Genomic DNA, 21,024 nt, shown 5'->3' on the forward strand with positions numbered 1-21,024 from the left:
CTTTTTTTTTTCATTTATAAAAAGAGAAAAGGGTCAATTTATCATTTGCTCTAGCTTTTCTAAATTTGATAAAGATTCCACGCAAATCTGTGTGACAGGTAGAAGGGGAGTAGAGTACAGTTACTTTTGGGAGCAGATTGAACTTATCCTCAAGCCACTTCAGAGCTTGGACTGCAGTGACTTTAGGTGCTTGTGGTAAGATTCATGGACCTGCAGGGAAGGGAGAGAAAAAATTACTGATACGGATTTTGCAATTTAAAATAGCATACTTGGACTTCCCTGGTGGCACAGTGGTTAAGAATCCGCCTGCCAATGCAGGGGACACGGGTTCGAGCCCTGGTCTGGGAAGATCCCACATGCCACGGAGCAGCTAAGCCCGTGCGCCACAACGACTGAGCCTGCGCTCTAGAGCCTACGAGCCACAACTACTGAAGCCCACGTGCCTAGAGCCCATGCTCCGCAACAAGAGAAGCCACCGCAGTGAGAAGCCCGGGTATTGCAACGAAGAGGAGACCCTGCTCGCCGCAACTAGAGAAAGCCCGCGCACAGCAGCAAAGACCCGACACAGCCAAAACTAAATAAATAAATGTATTAATAAAATAAAATAAAATAAAATAGCATACTTTTAATCAAGAAATTATCTGAACCTTATTTGGATCCTGATTCAAAAAATCCGAAGTGGGGAGAAAAAAAGAATTGAGCTAACTGGGGAAATCTGGACGCTGACTGGGTAGTAGTTCATGATATTAAAGAATTATTGTTAATTTGTTTAGGCGTGAGAATGGCATTGTGTTTATGTTTTTTAAGAAGAGTCCTTATCTTTTAGAGATACATACTGAAATATCTATGAATAAAATTATCTGATATCTTGGATTTGCTTCAAAACAATTCTTAGCTGGGAGGTTCAGATGAAATGCAACTGGCCATGAGCAGACAGTTGCTGAAACATGACAAAGGGTACAGGGGAGATGCACTGGAGTATTCTATTTGTGTATACATTTGAAATTTTTCAATTGTTGCTAAATAGTTGGGGAAAACTAAAAACTCTGCACACTGCAGGAATGACCTTGTTCCCTTCAGAACCTGTTGCTCAAATAAAGAGACTGTCCGAAGTGGCCATGAGGGCTTTCAAAGCTTTCACAGATGATCACTCAGAGGTCTTTCCTGCCTTAGTATTTAAATGAACAATTTCAAAAGGTGAAAAGACATTTTTTTTTTTTTTTTTACCTCTGTTTTGTTCAGTGGGGACTTCTTGGCCCATTCAAACAAGTTTTCGTACACATTCCCATCATAGCGGCCAAGCACAGAGCCCAGTGTCACATCCTGAAAATCAAATGCATCAACCAGAGCAACAGCGTCAGGGCGAATCACAGTCAGTAACTCCTTTATGCGCTCGTTCACTTGGGTGATTTGAGACTCTGTCATGATGCTCCCCTAAAAGAAACAAGCAAGCAAACAGAGATATTACATAGGTACGTATAAATATATTTATATATGTATATATACACATACAACCACAAAGCAAACCACAATTATTTTTCTATAAAAAATTAAGAAATACATAAATAAAAGGACTTAAACTTAGAAAATACCTGAAGAAAATCCCCTGCGTTCCGACTGATTCCATACAGACAATACAGGAGACACAAATTCCTTAAGACGGCTTGGATGGATTTCTCTTGAATTTGGAGGAGTTTTTCTGAGAAGAGCTTAACTGCCACATAGTGGCAATGTGCCTAGATAAAAAGAAAACACCAGAGTGCAAGAACCTTTGAAAAAGACTGAACAGTGATACGGTTTCTACACTAAGAAAATGAAGGGAGTGGTGAAGGATGGAGAAGGGGAGGGGGAGAGAGGACCATCGCTGACCTCACTTGCTTGAACGAGGTCAACGGAAGTTAGGTTCCATGCTACCTCCCTGCTTTTTCTGTGAATCACTTCAGTTTGAAGGTTTTTCGCAGCAATTTCTACTAATCTGTTAAAAAAAGAAAAGAACTGGAAAACTGGAGCTCAAGGAAGTGATCGCTAGTACTTGTGCCCTCTGCCTCTCCTGTCAAGCCCCTGGCCACAGAGGCCCCCATGGCCCTGTCCCAGCTCTTGAGGGTGTGCTCACCTGGCCGCACGAAGCTTGTACGCTTCTGTCAGGCTGTCAGGGCTGTTGATATCCACCACGGTTGGCCAGACGGCCACCTGCTGTGGCTGGATGTGCTGGCTGGGCAGGTCATTCAAGTAGGACACCATGCCACACACCAACTTGCCTGAGTGCACCTGGTCATAACTTTTCATCAGGAACCTGAAAGTCACCAGGAAACATGCTTTCAGCAACTATGCTTCTCGTGAAACAGAAATAAAACCAACTCCTGAACTGACTTTAAGCTGTGTGACAGCTGTTTCATACTAGCCTGACCCCAAGAAAAAAACCGTGGGTCAGGATGGAAGGCAAAAAGGACATCTTTCTGGAACAAATATGAGAAGAGAAAACATGGGAATAAGAACCAACGGAAAAGACTCGAACATTCTTGAGAACACATATGAGAAATCATGAATTAGATTCTCACCTGGCCGTCTGTAGCATCATGACAGTGTTTTCTCCCTCGAAGGTGCAGGTTGGGGTAAAATTGACGTAAATATTTGGAAGTCCACTGCAGTGAGAATAGCCATGCCCGCCACAAGCCATCCGACACGCTTCAATACCAGTGTTAGTCGTCCAGGACGTGAAAGCCTTCAGCCCGGCAGTGAGGGCGTGAAGCTGAAGGGGGAAGCACAGGTCATCAGAACATCTGCGGTGCTGACAGCCCGCATTCCAATGAGACACACTTAGCCTCACTTAACAGCACTCGTCACTTTCCAAATCACTTGGCAGGGACGTCCCTGGCGGTCCAGTGGTTAGGACTCCACGCTTTCACTGCCAGGGACCCGGGTTCCTGGTCAGGGAACCAAGGTCCCACAAGCCACGTGGCATAGCCAAAACAAACAAACAAACAAACAAACAAAAGCCAAACAAAATCACTTGCTATGCCATGTAAACTGAAAGGCATGCTCATCTGATTGGCCTGAACTAGTAACATTCCCACATTCCCTTCTGAACTGTTTTACTTGGCAAAAAAGGCACCACTTAAGTTCCTCTGATTAATAAATGACCAACATGGTACAGTAATTCTGAAACTTAAAAACCCACGCATCTTCACATCTGATCTACTCTCAATTCGAAAATTTTCTCTATCTTTTGAGAATATATGGATTCTTTTCAAGATATCCCAATGTTTAATTTTCTCTGGACATGATCCAATCGGCAAATATGAACCAGAAGGGTGCCCACAAGGGAACAAGACATGAAGCAGACCTCAGGCAGCTCACTCAGGTCCCCTTGGCTGATGTCTTCATTAATCCGATGATAGGTCTCTTTCATGTATGCGCCTACAAACTGGAAGGCATAGGCAGTGGCCAGGAGGGGAAAGAGTTTATACTGCTGGGTTTGATAATCCAAAATCTGTGGTTCTGGTTCACTAAAGCATATAAAAAAAGGGGAAAAAAAAATTAAATGCCTATACAGAGCTTACTATGTGCCAGGTTCTGGTCTAAGCACTTTGAACGACTAATTTATCGAATCCTTATAAAGATCCTGTGAAGGGTAACTTTTATTACCCCCATTTTACGGACGGAGAAAATGAGAGGTTAAGAACCTACCCAGGGTAGAGAGCTAATAAGTGGCAGATCCTTGATTTAAATCTAGGGTATTTGGCTATAGAAGACCACGTGCTTAACCACCTTGATGAGCTGCCTTAGGCGGACAGGATTTTCTCGCTGACTTTCATATTTTTCTTAGTCTTTCCAGTCTAAGAAAATTGTATCTCATGGCAACTTCCGGAACCAAAGTTCATTAACTTCACAGGAGGAAGACAATGTTAAAGGGGTCTAGATGGCTGAATAAACTATATTCTGACCACAATCTGAGGAGACCCAATGCACTGAGTTAAATATTCGAAGTCTAAACAGGTCTGCTCTTATCAATTTCTTTATTCCTTCTTTAAGAATAAAAAGTTTATCAAAGAGTCATGCCCAAGTAATAGGCGGTAATAAGAATAAACCATGTCCATGAACACAACAGAGAATCAAGTTTAATGTCATTTTCACTATACCCGATTTGTAACTGTTAGTAGCAACTAGAATCTTCACACCACCTTCAGTGTTTTCAACATTTCATTTATAAAGCTCAAGTAATATTACTGTTTTTCTTAGAAGGTTAAAAGTAATAATTAGGTGGTTATTCTCATCTTTCCATTTAAGGGAAGTCTAGGTTCTCAGACCCAGTACACTGCCATCTGAGCTAATTTTACAGCAAATGCACTTTCTCTACAACACATTTGGGAATTTTGATATTTGGATGGGGTCCAAGCCAGGTCTCTTCAGTACCAAGCTCACCTCAGACTCCACCCTTACCCTGGCTTGATTTCAGACTGATGCCTCACGGCACTGTATCGGATGGCAATGGTGCATGCCTTAGACAGACACCGAGCAGATTCTCCCACAAGGAAGGACCTGATAAACACCATGGTCCCGTAGGTCAGCTTGTTACTCAGGGGTTTCACGTATGTGCCATCAGGCTTCACCTGGAAAAAGAACATGAGATGGATGCTTCCTTCTGTTAAAACCAAGTGGCAGTTTAGGCAAGTCGTTCTCAAAGTGTGGTCCCCAGAAAGGCAGCATCAGCATCACGTGATGCTCAGTCCCCACCCTGACCTCCTAAATCGGAAACTCTAGGGGCCAAGCACTCTAGGTTTTAGCCAGCCCTCCAGGTGATTCTAATGCATGCTAAAGTTTGAGCCCCACTGGTTTAGCAAAACAAAACATGCTCTTCATACCTGCCAACTGCTTTTGATTTCATGGTCATAATAAAAGCAGCTTCAGAAGTAAAAATCTGTTAGTACCTTCTAAAAGAACAGATCCTTCTAACCCCGTGATTATCAACAGCCACTGAAATCCCCATGTGTGACACCTCTCCTCCTATGTTCTGTCTAAATATACCTGAGCGTGCTTCATCAGCATGTTTTCCCTGGGAATGCGATAATTGTCCATCTTCAGGTAGCCGTTATCCATCTCATCATAGCCAAATTTGGGGCCAATGTCTCCAACAGTAATACCTACCGCAGATGAAAGTCACAAGGTGTTTATGCTCTGGAATTCCTGGCTTCCCTCCTCTTCTTTAGTTATGTATTATACTTTTTGCAGAAGAAAGTGATTGGTTTAAGTTTCACCTTAACATCAGATGAACAATTCTAACCTGGTAAAGGCTTATGGGTCCCAAGTTCACGAATAGGTACAATGAAGGCATGTAATCCATAGCATTTCCCCTGAGTGATGAGTTGGGCGAGTACTATCGCATGATTTGATGTCTTTCCAACTGCAACATCAAAGAGAACAAGAGAGGGAAGTGAGCAAACATTTTTACATTTTCATAGAAACAAAAGAGGGGGAAAAAAAGCATATATTAAATATAACACTAGATTCCATCAATAAAGTGTGCCCAGAGAGCTTTTCTTATGACAGTGCCACACCTAGTTTTCAGAAGGAAATCCAGTTAAGCTGATAGTTATTAAAATTCATTGAATTTTGGCAAGGCAATCCTTCATTTTTTAAAATATATATAAACACATTTTTCATTGAGATATAATTGACATATAACATTGTCTAAGTTTAAGGTGTACAGCATGTTAATTTGACAGCGTTTTTGAAAAGTAAGCTTTCTTTTCTACTTATTTTTCATTCATTTACATAAATAATTTTTTAGGATAATCCTAGAACATTACTTTAAATTACATCCTTTTTCTCCCTTAAGGCAGGGCTTTCCAAAACAGTAGCCACTAGCCACAAGTGGCTGTTTACATTTAAATTAATTATAATTAAATAAAATAAAAGATTCAGTCCCTCAGTCAGCTAGCTACATTTCAAGTGCTCAAAAGCTGAAAGTGGCTAGTAGCTACCATACTGAACAGCAAAGATAGAGAATATTCCATCATTGCAGAAAGTACTATGGGATACAGCTGCTTTAAGAGATTTTTGGTTAGCACATCCAGAAATATTTCTTTTTTTGCATGCTAGTTTTTTTCCTATCAAAATGTAACATCCCATATTAAAATATATAACATGAATAACAAAATCCTTCAACCACTAATCTCATCTGAAATATATATCCTAAAACAACAACTCAGAATGGAAGATGATATTAAATAAATTTCATGTCAAAGCTATTTATAATAAAAATTTGAAAACAACTCAAATGCTTTCCAGTATGGAAATGACTAACCAAACAGGGAAAACTAAATTACTTTAAATGATGACTATGGAAACTATGCTAACACACGAGAATATTTAAATGAAAAACCATGAAAAGCAGAGTAAGATAGCTGCCCTTTCTGCGCTTTGCAAAACGTATAAATATCTGTAACATGCAACACAAGAGAATGTGAAATAGCTTAGGATAGTTTAAGCTCTAAGAGCTTTTTCTATATTTCAAAATTATATTCTCATATAAGCTCTACATTCTAAAACACGTTATAATAAATCTTAAAACATCCAGTAACTGTTAAAAAATTCACTTACGCCCACCAGGCCACCACTTGATGGAGGTCACAGTAGGACTATTAAGAATGAACTCCTGGGTTTCAGGGTCATAAGTGGCTGTGGTTTCCAAGCCTCGAAGATGAGTTCCTAAGAAAATGAATTACACCTACTTCAGATAGAATATGGGAAAATACAGGTACAGGGTAAAATCTCCTGCCCAGTCCTTTAAAGCTCTAGCATCTCAGAGAGTAACAAAATCTAACAACAACAAAACATCTGTAGATGAACTACAAATGGTTGATAACCAAGATACGTAATTTCCTATGCTTAATTAATATGTAATTTCCTGATTTGTTCCTATTAAACTGAAAATATAAATGTCAAGCATATTCCATTTCTGTACTTGGTTTAGTGCACTTCTGTGGCAGTGGATATGGAACATTTATTTAGATCATCCAAAAGAAAATGTAAAATAAAGGCAGATTAGAATCATAGTTTCGTAAGGTCACAGGATACGAATTTAACAGGGAAGTTAACTGACCTTTTAAAGGCATATCTAAGTTGTTAGTGTGCCAATTTCAACTCATTTGTATTGTGTCTACCACACCAATGCAATGTTCTGGAATTCTGTATTATAACAAAGAATGAGAACACGTGACAGGAAGAGACTCCAACTAAAGTTCTTGTAAACTGAGAATTTATTTCAGAATGAATGTTAGAAAGGAAAACAAGAACTTAAAAAATTATAACCAGGACTTCCCTGTCAGTCCAGTGGTTAAGACTCCGCGCTTCCAATGCAGGGGGTGCGGGTTCAATCCCTGGTTGGGGAACTGAGATCCCACATGCCTCCCGGTGCGGCCAAAAAAAAAAAAAAAAAAAGTTATAATCGTTATGCACAAAGACCTGGAACAGTGACTTTTTTTAATTTCTAAAAGTCCAATAATAAGGTCCAAGTTCACCCTGCAGACTCAACGCTAAGCCTTAACTTATTCCTGGCTGGTTCACTAGTGTGACTAGGAAGAGTTTCCGTTTTTATGTATAATGGAGATGGACAGGGATTTGTGTTGTAAATCCTAATACAAACGTGCCAAAATTATTTGAAAAAAGTTACAGAAAAATGTTCTAAGTGACACCCTCCCTAGTAATACTATCCTGTAGCCAATGCTGAGAACCTTTTACCAAACTGCTTTGATAATGCCAGATCTCATTGAACACTTACACCGTGAAACACTTAGAAACTCCCGAGTTAAATAACAGAAATGGACAGTTTATGTGTGATCCACAACCTTCCCCTGTGTGGGAATCAAGGAATCAGACACTAAGACTCCTTTCACCAAAGAAGAAACTTTTATAAAAAACGAGGTAGCATATTAAACAGAACAGGTAATGACAAAACGTTTTCAAACGCACAACTGAATCAAATAGTATTCCACTTCGAGTCTTAGGAAAATCCTCTAAAATACTATTTACCACGGAAGCTGAAAGCCAAATTAGCAATCAAATGGAGATAAAGTTGTACAGGAATAAGGAGCAAATGGCAAATATACACTAGACCAGCTGTTCTGAAATGTCTCAGTAGGAAAAGATAAGCCAGAAGTAAATGAATGGCAAACACAGATACCAATGTGGAACGGACGCTACCAGGCACAGCCACCACCTCCAGCCCCATCCAGTTCACAGGAAAAGACAGGTGAGGGATGGAAAGAAAAAAGAAAGGTGGTACAGGGACTTCCCTGGTGCCGCACTGGTTAAGAATCCGCCTGTCAATGCAGGGGACACGGATTCCATCCCTGGTCCGGGAAGATCCCACATGCCGCGGAGCAACTAAGTCCGCGCACCACAACTACTGAGCCTGTGCTCTAGAGCCCGTGAGCCACAACTACTGAGCCCACGTGCCACAACTACTGAAGCCCACGCACCTAGAGCCCGTGCTCCACACTAAGAGAAGCCACGCAATGAGAAGCCCATGCACCACAATGAAGGGTAGCCCCTGCTCGCTGCAACTAGAGAAAGCCCGCGCGCAGCAACGAAGACCCAACGCAGCCAACAATAAATAAATAATTAATTAATTTTTTTTTAAAAAAAGAAGAAAGAAAGGCAGTACATACAGAGTGTGAAATCAACTGCCCGGAAGTACAACTTATCTTATCTTTTCTAAACTTTGGCCAAAGCCACTTTCAGAACTTTAATGAATTTACTGAATCAGGCACAAATAACATCAAGGTACAAAATGCTGCAAGTTTTGGTTATATAAGCCACTCATTTCCCTTCAGCAAGTCAAAGAGCACACATTCTATTAATCTGTATTTCTTCTGCAATCTGTGCAAGTTCATTAAGGTATCAGTAGCAGATAATCAGATAGGAATGAAGAAAAAGATGGGTTCAGACTCTATATACACACAAATTCCATACAACTTCAGTAAACTTGAAAAATCACTTATTAAGTAAGGCCTGACTTGTAATTCTTGACCTCCTGAAGGGGAGCCATGAGTAATCAATCAGCATGTCTGTGATAATATAAGCTTTAATTTCCACCGACCAGAGCACTGTCTATGCCAAGACTTCTATGTGTGAAAACCCTGGCCGCTGCAGAAAGACTGCATTTAAACAGATCTTACACAGCACGTGGACATGCCACTGCTGACACGTGGTGGACACTCCATGCATGCTAAGCTCGAAGAGCCCCGCCCAACCCAGAAGGTAGACTGAATGCACCGTACCATGACCCATCTCTGTCTGGGCATAAGTGCCAATGATCTCCAAGTTCCAGGCGGGCACGAAGAAGCGCTCCTGCTGTTCCTCGGTTGCCTGGTGAAGCAAGGTGGGCAGGAACATGCCCAAGTGAAGATCCAGAGGCCCAGACTGCCCTCGGTGCACAAAGCTTCAAAGAAATACCAAGGATGGGCATTTGAGAGAAGAGTCATCAGGTGTGAGAGAAGCAGCAATTTGAACAAACAGAGCAAGGGAAGGAGAAAAAAAACCCTTCTGTTAAGTATGAATTAATGGGTGGACTTGATCATGGATGGGAGCACTGCCCTGTCTGTATTACTTTATAACTCTTAGCAATTTCTTACACTGGCGAGAAGTATCTTCTAATGCTACTCATCTCTAAAATTAATTAATCTCGGTAGGGATTGGCTACCGATGCCAAAGCCTGTGCAGCACAAGACCATGTGAGCAAGGCGGAGGATTCGAGCCTTGCAATTAAAGTAAATAAAAAACCTGAAAAGGCTGGATGGAATGGAGAATTTAAGTTGTACAATGACTTATTTATTCTAATGAAAAGTTGCGACAGGAGAACACAGTGGTTCTCTTGGACAAAAGTTTTTCCAGGATCTAATTCCAATAATGCTTCGAGGCTAGAATCTTTTCTGTTTGTCCATAAAACATCCAGCATTAATCCACATTCCTCACATAATTCTGGTCATTTCGTTTGGATCCATCACAAATATCCGGCCACATGCTACAGAAACAATGTAATACAAAAGTTGACAGTGCTCTTCATCCCCATAATTAATTTCAGAAATAAAAAGACACGCGATTTTTAGTGAAGACCGTAACATTTACAAATAACAGATTCATGCATAACAAGCTCTCCATTACAATTATATGGGAATTATCACAAGTGACAATAAACATGTTAGTTGTCATTTTAAATCCACTTTCTAAAGTCATTCTTTTCCATTTAAAATTTGCAGGTGCCTTAGACGTTTAAGTGAATTTATTTCTAATAGGAAATAGTTCTATATGGCTTTGTAATGTTGCATGCTACCGGCATTTTATTTAACTTCCAGCTCAAAATTAATCGATTCTATATTACTCTTACTGTGCTCATTATCTTAGAAATGAGCCTAAACATTTCAGTTTCAAAATTTCTCCGACTGTTCCACTCGAGGAGGAAAATAATCAGGACAGAGTGCTCTAGGCAGGGGCTGACGTGTGATGTCTTCCAATGAGGGTGGGGGTGGGCTGAGCTTTCAGCTAACCAATCACATAAAGGTTGAAGAATGCATGAATAACTTCCTGATTTTACAGAGAAATTAAAGCTGAGATGAATTATGTGTCTTCAGGTCAAAAAGATAATGGCAAAACAAGGACAAGAATCTTGTCTCCTAATCATGTCTTCTAGTGCAACCTGGGCTGAGGACAACGGTGGGGGCACTAGAAAGACTTGCCAAAATCCGAGCTAGACTTGGAAGCATCAAAGTGGAAATCCTGTAAGATGTCACCACTGGTGCAAACTGGGTGAAAGGTTCACGGGACGTCTCCGTGCTATTTTTGCAACTTCCTATGAATCTGTAATCATTTCAAAATAAAAAGTTAAAAAAAAGAAAAAAAAGTGGAAATCCCTGGAAAAACACATTCCAGGGATGAGAGAGTACCTTTCACGCACAAACAGGAATGTTAACTGTGCTGTTTTGAAAAGAATGATGTGTAGGAAGAAAAATTAATGTGCACCTAGGAGCTAAAAGAAGAAAACTCTGAAGTAGGACTGAAAGCTGTGGCCTGGGGCCAACCACTCATAGTGCTGAGAGGCTACTTTCCATGACTAGAAACCAGAGCGATTCCTGGTGAAGGAGAGGCCTTTCAGAGGCGCCCATCAGACTCGTCATGGGTGGGCGTGTATTCGGGAATAATGAGGGGCACCAAGGGTTACCACAGAGTGCACTCAGGAGGGCAGGGGTAAAACTACTTATAATCAGAAACTGTCTTGAAGCAGAAAAATGTTTTCAGGAGAAAAATGTCTCTTGTGACTAGCATAAGGATTATTCAGAAGTAGATGAAATGCAGAAATGTTACAAGGAGAAAGTGACCTGGACAGTTCTTGATTTAAATCAAGTTATTTGCTATACTCTTTATGCATGATAAAGATCATATATTATTTTTAATTTATTTATTTTAAAATTGCAAAGCACCAACATTTTGCTTGGTAAAGAGCTGGAGTCGATTCTTTCAAAACCGTAACACCAGAAGGCCTTCCCAGGCTCTCCTACATGATACAGGGCTGGGAAGGCTAGCAGTCAATACTGAGGACAAAATGATTAGATTAGTAATATATGAGAAAGGAAGAAATCAAAATAGCATCTCCACGGACAGTATGATTATAATCCTAGGAAATCAACAAAAACAAAACACCATCAATAATAAATGAATTTAGAAAAACCAGGATTAAAAAAAAAAAAAAAAATCACTCATTCTTATCCATTAGAGCCATTCAAATAGAAAACCCTGGTAAAGAGAAAGGTGATTTATAACAGCAACAAAATATTTTTAAAAACTTAGCTCAGAATATTACAGATTTAATTAAGAGAAAATATAAATACCTAATAGGATGAATAAAAGATATGAAAATGAACAATAGGAAAGAAATTGCTAATTCTTGGCTGAGAGGACTAAGTAAAATTAATACTTCCCAAGAAAATACAGGGATTTAAGGTAATGGGTTTTAAATTCCTACAGAATACGTTTTCGAACTTGGCAAATTGAGATCAGAATTCATCTAGAAGAATAAGTATGCAAGAACACCAAATACATATAAATTGAAATATGGCAACAGTAGGCTTATTCTATCAGATTTTTAAATATCTTAAAAAGCAACAATGAGCCAAAGCTTATGATGTTAGGAGAAAAATAAAGAAAAAAATTAATGTACTATATTTAAGGTTCCATAAATAAACTGAAACTATTACAAAACTCTAAGATGAACCAGAAAGAACATAACAAGGGGGAAGAGCTACTAGTTCATAAACATAAAAATAGTATGGGGTTCACTCATCTCCGTATCATACACAAGTCAAAGCAATAAACACAAATCAAACAAACAAAAAAGGGAATAATATAGAAGATAATTATCCAAGATACGGGAAGAAGAAAATTTATACCTACTCAGAGAAGGATGCATTGAATACATAAGGCCAAAATGTTTAATCAAACAGAGGCAATAGAAAGAAATATTGGAAGGATACAATAAAATCTTGTAAGATCAATATGCAGATTCTGTTTATTCAATACTCAAAGGAGAAAAGCCCAGTTTACAGTAAGCGAAACATGTAACATCCAGGCTCACTAGCACTGGAAGAATTAAAACTTTAACTCTTAGATATATATAAAAGTAGCCAAAAAACAAAGTAATCATGTTGATGGGACTATGGAGACACAAGCACACTAACAAGTACATCAAAACTTGTTCCATGTCTTGAGGAACAGAAGCTATAAAGTGTTCATTCCCTTCAAATGTAGTAACTCATTTCTGAGAAAGATATTCCAAAGGCATAACCCAAAGAACATAGTTTCTGTAAAGAGACTGATATTGTTATTACTAACAGTGGGGAAATTAGAATACCCAAGGAGCAAGTCTCATGGGAAGTCCAAAAGGTAAGAGAATCCCTCCTGGAAAAAGAAGACAGGAGACTCTCGGAGAGACAGAGCAGTGAGATACAGGGAGAGAAAGATTAGTGACTTACGAAATCGAGTTTACTATTTATTTTTCAAGTTTCAAAGGAAGAGTATTTTCACATTTGAGTATTAGTGATGGGAATTTGCAAAGAATCTGCACCATCTTCAAGGATGATAAGTATGTACTACATAGGCTCTATTCGCCTTAGTAATTAAAATAACAATAATAGAAAAGGCAAGAAGAATTCCTATTAAGTGGCCAGAACGTGAAATGATCAAATACCTGTGAAGACCAAACACACTACTTGCTTTGTGACCTGGAGAAACGTACAGTCAGGATAATACCCCTGGACCACGTCCCAGACTGTCCCTTTAACACCAGAACCCCAGGAAGAGGGTGCCCTCCTTGGCCCAGGCCTCTGCCTTTGATTAAGGCTCGCACACCCACAGACCAAATGTGTGTTGGGGCTTGTGTGCCTATACCGACAGGTGTGTATTTAGAGGAGGGAAGACACAATTCTAGAGGGAAGAGAGAAAACTGGCGACCTAGACTTTCTGCAAGTGGTTGAATTTTAAGATTCTTGAGGATTCTGGAATAAGCCTGAGAAATTTTGAGTCTCTTCACTTCTCAGCGGCTACCTAGAGGTGAAAGAATCCCAAACTCGAAGTTACAGCCAATTCTGTGCGAACACTTAGATAATCGCTGTTGACCAATGCTCCAAAGTCTCAGAATTTAAATGGTCAAATCTTCATGCTGTACAAGTTGCTCTATTCCCAATCCCGCTGACGTTGAAGTACTTCTTATATATCCTACGTGAGGCTGTACTGTCACAGGATGCAAGTCAGCCAACAAACTGACTGGCTTCTCTGGAAAAGAACAGCAGTCAGCGAAGCACAACTAATATGAACTGACAAAGTTCCAGCAAGAAACAAGACCTAATCTTAAAACTCTGTTCTCCAAACGAACCACAGAGATTGAGACAAAGTTGGTTCGAATACGAAAGCCTTCGAAAACTAGAAGGAATAAGGGAAAGAAAACTCTAACAAATACAAACTCGCCCAGAGCAACACAGGATCTCAGTCCAACATTCCGGGCTCCTCAAACCAGTGAAGTTCAAGTCTTCATTTCCTCCTCTCTTCCTTCGAACATACATTTGGAATGTACCTTATAAACAGAGGCAGAAGGATTAGACCAACAAGAGATACACAGATCAGACTCACTTAGCCTCACAATAGTTTACAGCTTATGCCCATTTCAAAGCTATCTCAAGATTACAAAACACCCGCGCACGCTCCAAGAGAGGAACATTGTAGGAACGTGATATTCCTTCCGTTAGGACACCTTCCTTCAGGTCTGTCATCTCAGTGTTGACCATCCTGAGATGGCCACAGGTGTTTGGCAGGGTGTTCATAAAACTGTACCATGAGAATCTGCAGTTCCCACAGGCATTATGGGAAAGAACATTTCCTTAAACCAATCTGCAAACCAAAATGCACCAAATCAAACACAAAAATGAAGTCTTCCTGATATCTGCATCCTTTTCTTTCTTTTTCTTTACTTTCCTTTATTTACATAAGGGAAGCATTATGAACCAGGCAGCTCAAATTCCAAGACACTCAAACCTGTCAGTGGCCTCATCTATGAAAACAGACCTGTTTCACAAGACTGAACACAAAACTTTTTGAAAGTAGCCAGGTTTTTAGGAACAATTTAACCAAGAATTACTGGTAATATAAAGTCCATGGACATGAACAGAAAAATGAAAAAGAAATGAAGAGCATCGTGGACTTTTTCCCAAACCATCTCACAACTTTCACCACTCTAACCCTCTGCCCCGGTAAAAGCCACATCTTTAACTTCATTAAAGCAGAGCACCTTCCAGATGTTGCTGAGGCATGAACCCTCTTCATTTTCAGCTAAGTCTTTAATCAGACACCAACACAATGGGGCGCTTTGTCATATTTTCAACCCCATCTTTCCAAACTGCTCAACACCCATTTTAATGGGTGTATGCAGCAATGGTAACGAGCCTGAAAAAATAACAATGACAGATGCTTCAGGCCAGAGTCTTGGACCAGTTTAACAGGAAAGAAACTGTCAGGAAATAAGAGATTGAATTTTATTTAACATTTAACAATTTAAAAATAAAATCCCAAATGTGTAGCAGCAGAAAAAAGTCAAATGCCAGGAGTCATTTTTGTTTATTTGTTTGTTTGTTTTGCCAGGAGTCATTTGTTAACTGAAGTCCTGAGGTGGGTTACCCGCTGAGCCTCAAACGTGGACTAACCGTGGCCCATTTCCGTCTGGGCGTAGGTGCCAATTATCTCGAGTCCTTTGGATGAAAGCAGCCATTTCTCTTGCTGAGCAGTGGTGCCCTGATTCAGCAAGGTAGGAATAAACATGGAGTAATTGAGGCCCACAGGTTCCACAAAATTGACCAAATGTAGTCTACGGGAGAGAAAAGAAAAGGATCTCAGCCTTACTCTGGAAATTGCATTCTGCTACCAATCCTGCCGGATAGCTGTGGCCCTGAGGATGAAGGTTAGAAAAATTTAAACCCCTTTCTTATGAAATTAAGACTAATATTTATCATTTACTACCTAAAAAGCCAGCAGCAGAATCTAGTGGAATCTCTTCTCCCCCTAGTCATTTCAGGGCCAGAATTCTGAATTTCATACTTAATCCAGGAAGCAAATTCTACCATGTTTTAGCCTCAACCCCCTTTTGTTTATTATTTTGTTGGTGTTATTTGTTGGTTTGATTTTTTGGAGGGTCTGCCTGTTTGTTTTTGCTTTATTTTCAGGTTTTACTTGTTTTGAAAATCAAAAGACACTCCACAGAACACTTATTTGTTGAGCTGTTAACAAAATGTCCAAAGAAGAATAATTTAAACTATCTTTCCCTAGTAACCGAAGCAAATGTCCAGGATAGTACATATACATTATGGGGCCAAAGCACAAATCTCTAAAGGTCTTCAGAGCTTAGAGATGGCTAAGTAGGTAATGTGAGGGTTAAAAATTTACCACGGGCTTCCCTGGTGGCGCAGTGGTTGAGAGTCCGCCTGCCGATGCAGGGGACACGGGTTCGTGCCCCGGTCCGGGAAGATCCCACATGCCACGGAGTGGCTAGGCCCATGAGACACGGCCGCTGAGCCTGCGTGTCCGGAGCCTGTGCTCCGCAACGGGAGAGGCCACAACAGTGAGAGGCCCGTGTCCCGAAAAAAAAAAAAAAAAAAAAAAAATCACAAATGGTCTTTGAAAATTACTCCAGATTAAGGGAACTCTAATCATAATGAAATTCAGTCTTCAACGATTTTCTCACAAAAGAGAATCTGTGAGATAGTCAAAATACGAGTTACATACACTAGTCAGCCTCGGCTACATTGTGCTGTAGATTTTTTAGGGGTCTATTCTGTCAGAACTATCTATATAGAGAGCTTCAGGGGCTTCCCGGGTGGCACAGTGGTTAAGAATCCGCCTGCCAATGCAGGGGACACGGGTTTAAGCCCTGGTCCGGGAAGATCCCACATGCAGCGGAGCCACTAAGCCCGTGCGCCACAACTACTGAGCCTGCGCTCTAGAGCCCGTGAGCCACAACTACTGAGCCCACGTGTCACAACTACTGAAGCCCACGCGCCTAGAGCCCGTGCTCTGCAACAAGAGGAGCCACCGCAATGGGAAGCCCGCGCACTGCAATGAAGAGTAGCCCCCGCTTGCCGCAACAGAAAGCCCACACGCAGCAACGAAGACCCAACACGGCCAAAAATAAAAATAAATAAATTTATTAAAAAAAAGAAAATAAAAGAGCTTAGGGTGAAAGGTAAGTACCACCTAAATGACCCTCACGAGTTTTCAAGGGATGGATTGGAAGCAGTGTCACCGCCAGCCTATCCTGGCTTGTACAACAAGCAGAGCATGAATTAAGGGAAAGGGGGGGTAGGCTGCCAATTCACATCTGGGGAGGCCCTGAAACCATCCCACCACCTTTCAGGGGTGCTGGGGACAGATTCAAACATCCAGGGAATGCCTGGACTAGCCAACATCAGAAATGCTTTTTAACCCTGAGGTTCTATGATTTTCACACAAATATCAAATATTAATTTAAACTGAGGGCTTCCCTGGTGGCACAGTGGTTAAGAATCCGCCTCCCAATGCAGGGGACACGGGTTCGAGCCCTGGTCCGGGAAGATCCCACATGCCGCGGAGCAACTAAGCCCGTGTGCCACAACTACTGAGCCTGTGCTCTAGAGCCCGTGAGCCACAACTACTGGGCCCACGTGCCACAACTACTGAAGCCCACGCACCCTAGAGCCCGCGCTCTGCAACAAGAGAAGCCACCACGAGAAGCCCGCGCACAGCAACAAAGAGTAGCCCCCGCTTGCTGAAACTAGAGAAATCCTACGCACAGCAACAAAGACCCAACGCAGCCAAAAATAAATAAATTAAATAAAAATACCTTAAAAAAAAAAAACTTAAACTGAAAGGAGAGAAAGAGGGGAAAGGAGGTATAGGAACAGCAGAGGTGAGTTCCAAGTAACACCAATCAGCAGCAACTTCCTGCTGCTGTACTACAAAGAGAAGTAAGGCACTTTGCAAAACATACCCATCACTAAAGTGGAGATAAGTAATGAGGAGATAAATGTAGAAACTGGCCTCTCAAACAGCAAGGGCACCACAGCACTCCCTCACAACCATGCTTTACTGAAGGAGGAAATGAACCTGCGAGAATTTCTGAGAAATAAAACCAGTAATTTAGGTGCTAAAAATGGTGGCAATATAAGACACTCCCAATCCCTTGAGGGAACTGAGGAGGCTCTGGATTGGTAAAATGATGACATTGACACGAAATAATTAACTCTAGGAAACTGAGAGGGAAAAATATGTGACACAAAATAAAGACTGTTGGGCTTCCCTGGTGGCGCAGTGGTTGAGAATCTGCCTGCTAATGCAGGGGACACGGGTTCGAGCCCTGGTCTGGGAGGATCCCACATGCCGCGGAGAAACTAGGCCCGTGAGCCACAACTACTGAGCCTGCGCTCAGTAGTAGTAGCTGCGGAGCCTGTGCTCCGCGACAAGAGAGGCCGCGAGAGTGAGAGGCCCGCGCACCGCGATGAAGAGTGGCCCCCGCTTGCCACAACTAGAGAAAGCCCTCGCACAGAAACGAAGACCCAACACAGCAAAAATAAATAAATTAATTAATAAACTCCTACCCCCAACGTAAAAAAAAAAAAAACAACTTATGTTTTCATAAACATACTGAGTTTTTTTTTTGAGGCCACTTGAAAGTTAACTCAAGAACAAAATCTGAGTGCTTGTTTTTAAGTTATGTTTAATCCCTCCTGAAGATGCTTTTCAAGCAACTAGCTTTAAAAACCTAATAAGGATAACAGAAACCATGAATGATTCTCATCAGAATTTTAAATTACTTTAAAGAATATTTTACAGTTTTTGCATAGCAAACAGTATAGTTAAAAGACAAAATTACAGGAAAGGAGATTAGGAAAGTAACTCCTATTCCCCAAACAGCAAAGTCTTATTTTCTCAAGGAATGGAGAGATGAATTCGTTCACTGGTCAAGTTGAGAAATCTCAAAGTACTTTACTAATACTTTAGTCAATTTCAATATTCTCATGAATTTTATTTTGTGATAGAGAAATTGGATGTAAGAGACCAGTAAATGCCCAAAATCCCCAGAAAGAGAAATATTACTATATTTCATTAATTATAGCATCCCTCTCCTCACAGCCAATTTTAGCATTTAAGAAATCTGATGCATCGCACAATTAATGGTACATCATAGTTAACTGTTAGTGATACATAAGACATGGGTGTGAGTGACAATCGATGGCTTTCAGTAATTGCCAAGACTAATTTTCAATCCCCTTCTTTAACATACATTGATCTCCCTGTCACATCCCAGAAATACTGGAAGGATGTCAAAGGGTATGCCAAAGTTTGTACTTTGTATTTCCCAAATAGTGAGGTCTGTGTCATAAAAAATGATATGTAAAACAGTTGGCTGGTGTCCACTGATCTTTAACCCACATAAAGGACTTTATTTCATTGTGACTTCACTGGAGTCTGGTTACACGTTATGCACCACCACAGATCATGAAATCTCCTAACCAACTCTGAAACACATGGCATCAGCCATTTTAAAGTAAAACAAAATAAACCTCCTCTTTTGTGTTGTTTTAAGGAAGAATAAAATCTTACTAATTCTTTAAAGTTCACAGACCGAACTCAGGAAAATTAGAAACATAATCTTCTAGGAGTTACTCCACCTCAAAATCCTCACAGCCATGAGTTACAAACTTTAAAAATTTTTAAAAAAGCATTTGGAAGTTAGTAAGTACTCTGACTGGACTACCAAATTTACTGTATTTTTGTAACTAAAATGGAAAGGAGTTCTGAGTGTGGTCCTAAGGGCTGGAGTAAATCATTTCCTCTTGACAATAATAACCAGGTCAGATTGAAAATAATTATATACCATATGTATTTGCTGCAGCAGTATAAGGGAGGAATGCCTATTGCTATATAAAGGCAGAACTCGTAACATGTTTCATTTTTCTTGGCTCTTAAATATGTACCATTCACACCATTTGTTCTTTATTGATGAAAATATCGGAGTTCTTCTAAAATGTAGAGGCCTAAAACAGAAAATGCCCAGGAATAAGCGAGAAGTGTAAGACATGCTGAAAGTCAAAGAAGTCTTGTACTAAGATCATATAATTATAGTGTTTATTTACATAATGGCAAAAAAAAAAGTGTGTTTTATTTCTAATCTAAAAACACAACAAAAAGCAGATGGACTGAAAAAAGGACATACCCAAGGCATGTTTTTATGAGGTCTAGTATGCACAGGGGAGCCATTTAAATACCATCACCAGATTCAACAATGCTGGGTTCTTAGAATACTTTATACTCATTCTGAGGTTTGACTAAAGTTCTTCTTCATCCACCCATATTTTCCATTATTTTAAACTCAAGATCTACACGCATATAAAAATACAAACTGTTACTGCTCCAAGATATTTAATATTTGGTCCTTGCGACTGAAAACATCCTTCCAAATGCAGCTTCTAAATTTAGCAGGCCTCCTTCTTACAAAAAGCAAAGTCATTCTGTATTTAAATCACTCAAAATTGAGACATCTAGACCGAATTTGTATGATTCTTGAGATAGAAAATTATAGCATTCCCGTGATAAAGTTTTTACAAATGCCATCCCTTTAAAGGGCTTAAATACAAAAGTAAACATTATTTTCGACACAAATAACTTTAAAATGGCGTGAAAATGTGCCAATTCGAGTCTTCAAACGTCAAGCACGATGAAAAAGGACACCACAGATTGCGGATTTGAAGTTTTGGCTTAGGCACTTGATCTAAGCTAAGGCATACCTACTTTTTAAACCACATGATTTCAGAAGGGTCTGCGATGTTAAACTTCCTCATCTTCTCCACCATGGTAGCACTCTTCCTAACAGCCACCTCGTAACGCTGGCTACGACTGAGGAAATTCAAGTCCTCATGGTGGAAGTCTGGGTCTTTCAGAATCAGGTTCTCTGGTAGGGAGTTAAAGGGTATCAAGAGGAAGACAGAAATTCAGGGCTCCGTTAAAGCTCCCTGGGTCACAGCAGGTTTCAGACTCACGGGCACAGGTCTCCTCTCATTATAGGCGATTCCCCCCGCCAGAGCCGCCCCTGGAAATGGGGGTCCCGGCTCCCCTAAAGCTGGGCCAGAGGCTGCGGCCTACGCCCTGCAGCGCCCGCCGACTCCTCCCGGAGGGAGTCTGAAGCTTTGCTCGGGGAAGGAAGGAGGCCTGGCCCACCGCCCTCACCGATCTCTCGACGGCGCCGGGTGTTCTCGGGGCTGCCGTCCAGGACGTGCGTGAGCAGCTCCGGGTTGAAGCTGGCGGCGGCCCGCTCCTTCTGCAGGTCCTGGTTCATGGTGACGGCCAGCAGAGGCAGCGGAGGCACCGGAGGCCGAGGCGGCGGCGGCAGCAGCGACGACGGGCACCTCCAGCGCGGGCCCAGCCCTAAGAGCCTCCCCAGGACACCGCGAGTCC

The 21,024-nt window shown here is 40.9% G+C and overlaps 1 protein-coding gene across 3 annotated transcripts; it reads right to left on the reverse strand.

Annotated features, from left to right (window-relative positions):
• Window positions 1-12: 12 nt before the first annotated feature.
• Window positions 13-20,930, reverse strand: ACOX1 (acyl-CoA oxidase 1). Of its 3 annotated transcripts, none has more exons than XM_007099766.4 (14): window positions 20,797-20,930; window positions 20,362-20,521; window positions 9,282-9,442; window positions 6,601-6,708; window positions 5,282-5,401; window positions 5,026-5,141; window positions 4,441-4,610; window positions 3,344-3,506; window positions 2,559-2,749; window positions 2,114-2,293; window positions 1,870-1,975; window positions 1,593-1,736; window positions 1,228-1,434; window positions 13-210 (listed from the first exon to the last, which is right to left on the reverse strand). In XM_007099766.4, exons 1-14 carry the CDS (start codon window positions 20,903-20,905, stop codon window positions 160-162), a joined length of 1,986 nt encoding a protein of 661 aa, XP_007099828.1. In that variant the 5' UTR covers window positions 20,906-20,930; the 3' UTR covers window positions 13-159. The 3 variants fall into 3 exon arrangements, with proteins under 3 accessions (XP_007099828.1, XP_007099829.1, XP_054946851.1); XM_007099767.4 differs by lacking the exon at window positions 9,282-9,442 and adding an exon at window positions 15,246-15,406; XM_055090876.1 differs by lacking the exon at window positions 20,797-20,930 and adding an exon at window positions 15,246-15,406 and having other exon boundaries at window positions 20,362-20,501.
• Window positions 20,931-21,024: the final 94 nt, after the last annotated feature.

This window comes from Physeter macrocephalus, chromosome 14, assembly GCF_002837175.3.
Source record: "Physeter macrocephalus isolate SW-GA chromosome 14, ASM283717v5, whole genome shotgun sequence".
Lineage (NCBI taxonomy): Eukaryota > Metazoa > Chordata > Mammalia > Artiodactyla > Physeteridae > Physeter > Physeter macrocephalus.

Excerpts from the sequence above, each read along its gene's own strand:
- ACOX1 (XM_007099766.4), bottom strand. The coding sequence starts at position 20,905 with ATGAACCAGGACCTGCAGAAGGAGCGGGCCGCCGCCAGCTTCAACCCG. Across the intron at positions 20,522-20,796 it reads CCGGCGCCGTCGAGAGATCG|AGAACCTGATTCTGAAAGAC; the intron begins GTGAGGGCGGTG and ends ACTCCCTACCAG. Across the intron at positions 9,443-20,361 it reads GAAATCATGTGGTTTAAAAA|CTTTGTGCACCGAGGGCAGT; the intron begins GTAGGTATGCCT and ends ATTTCTTTGAAG.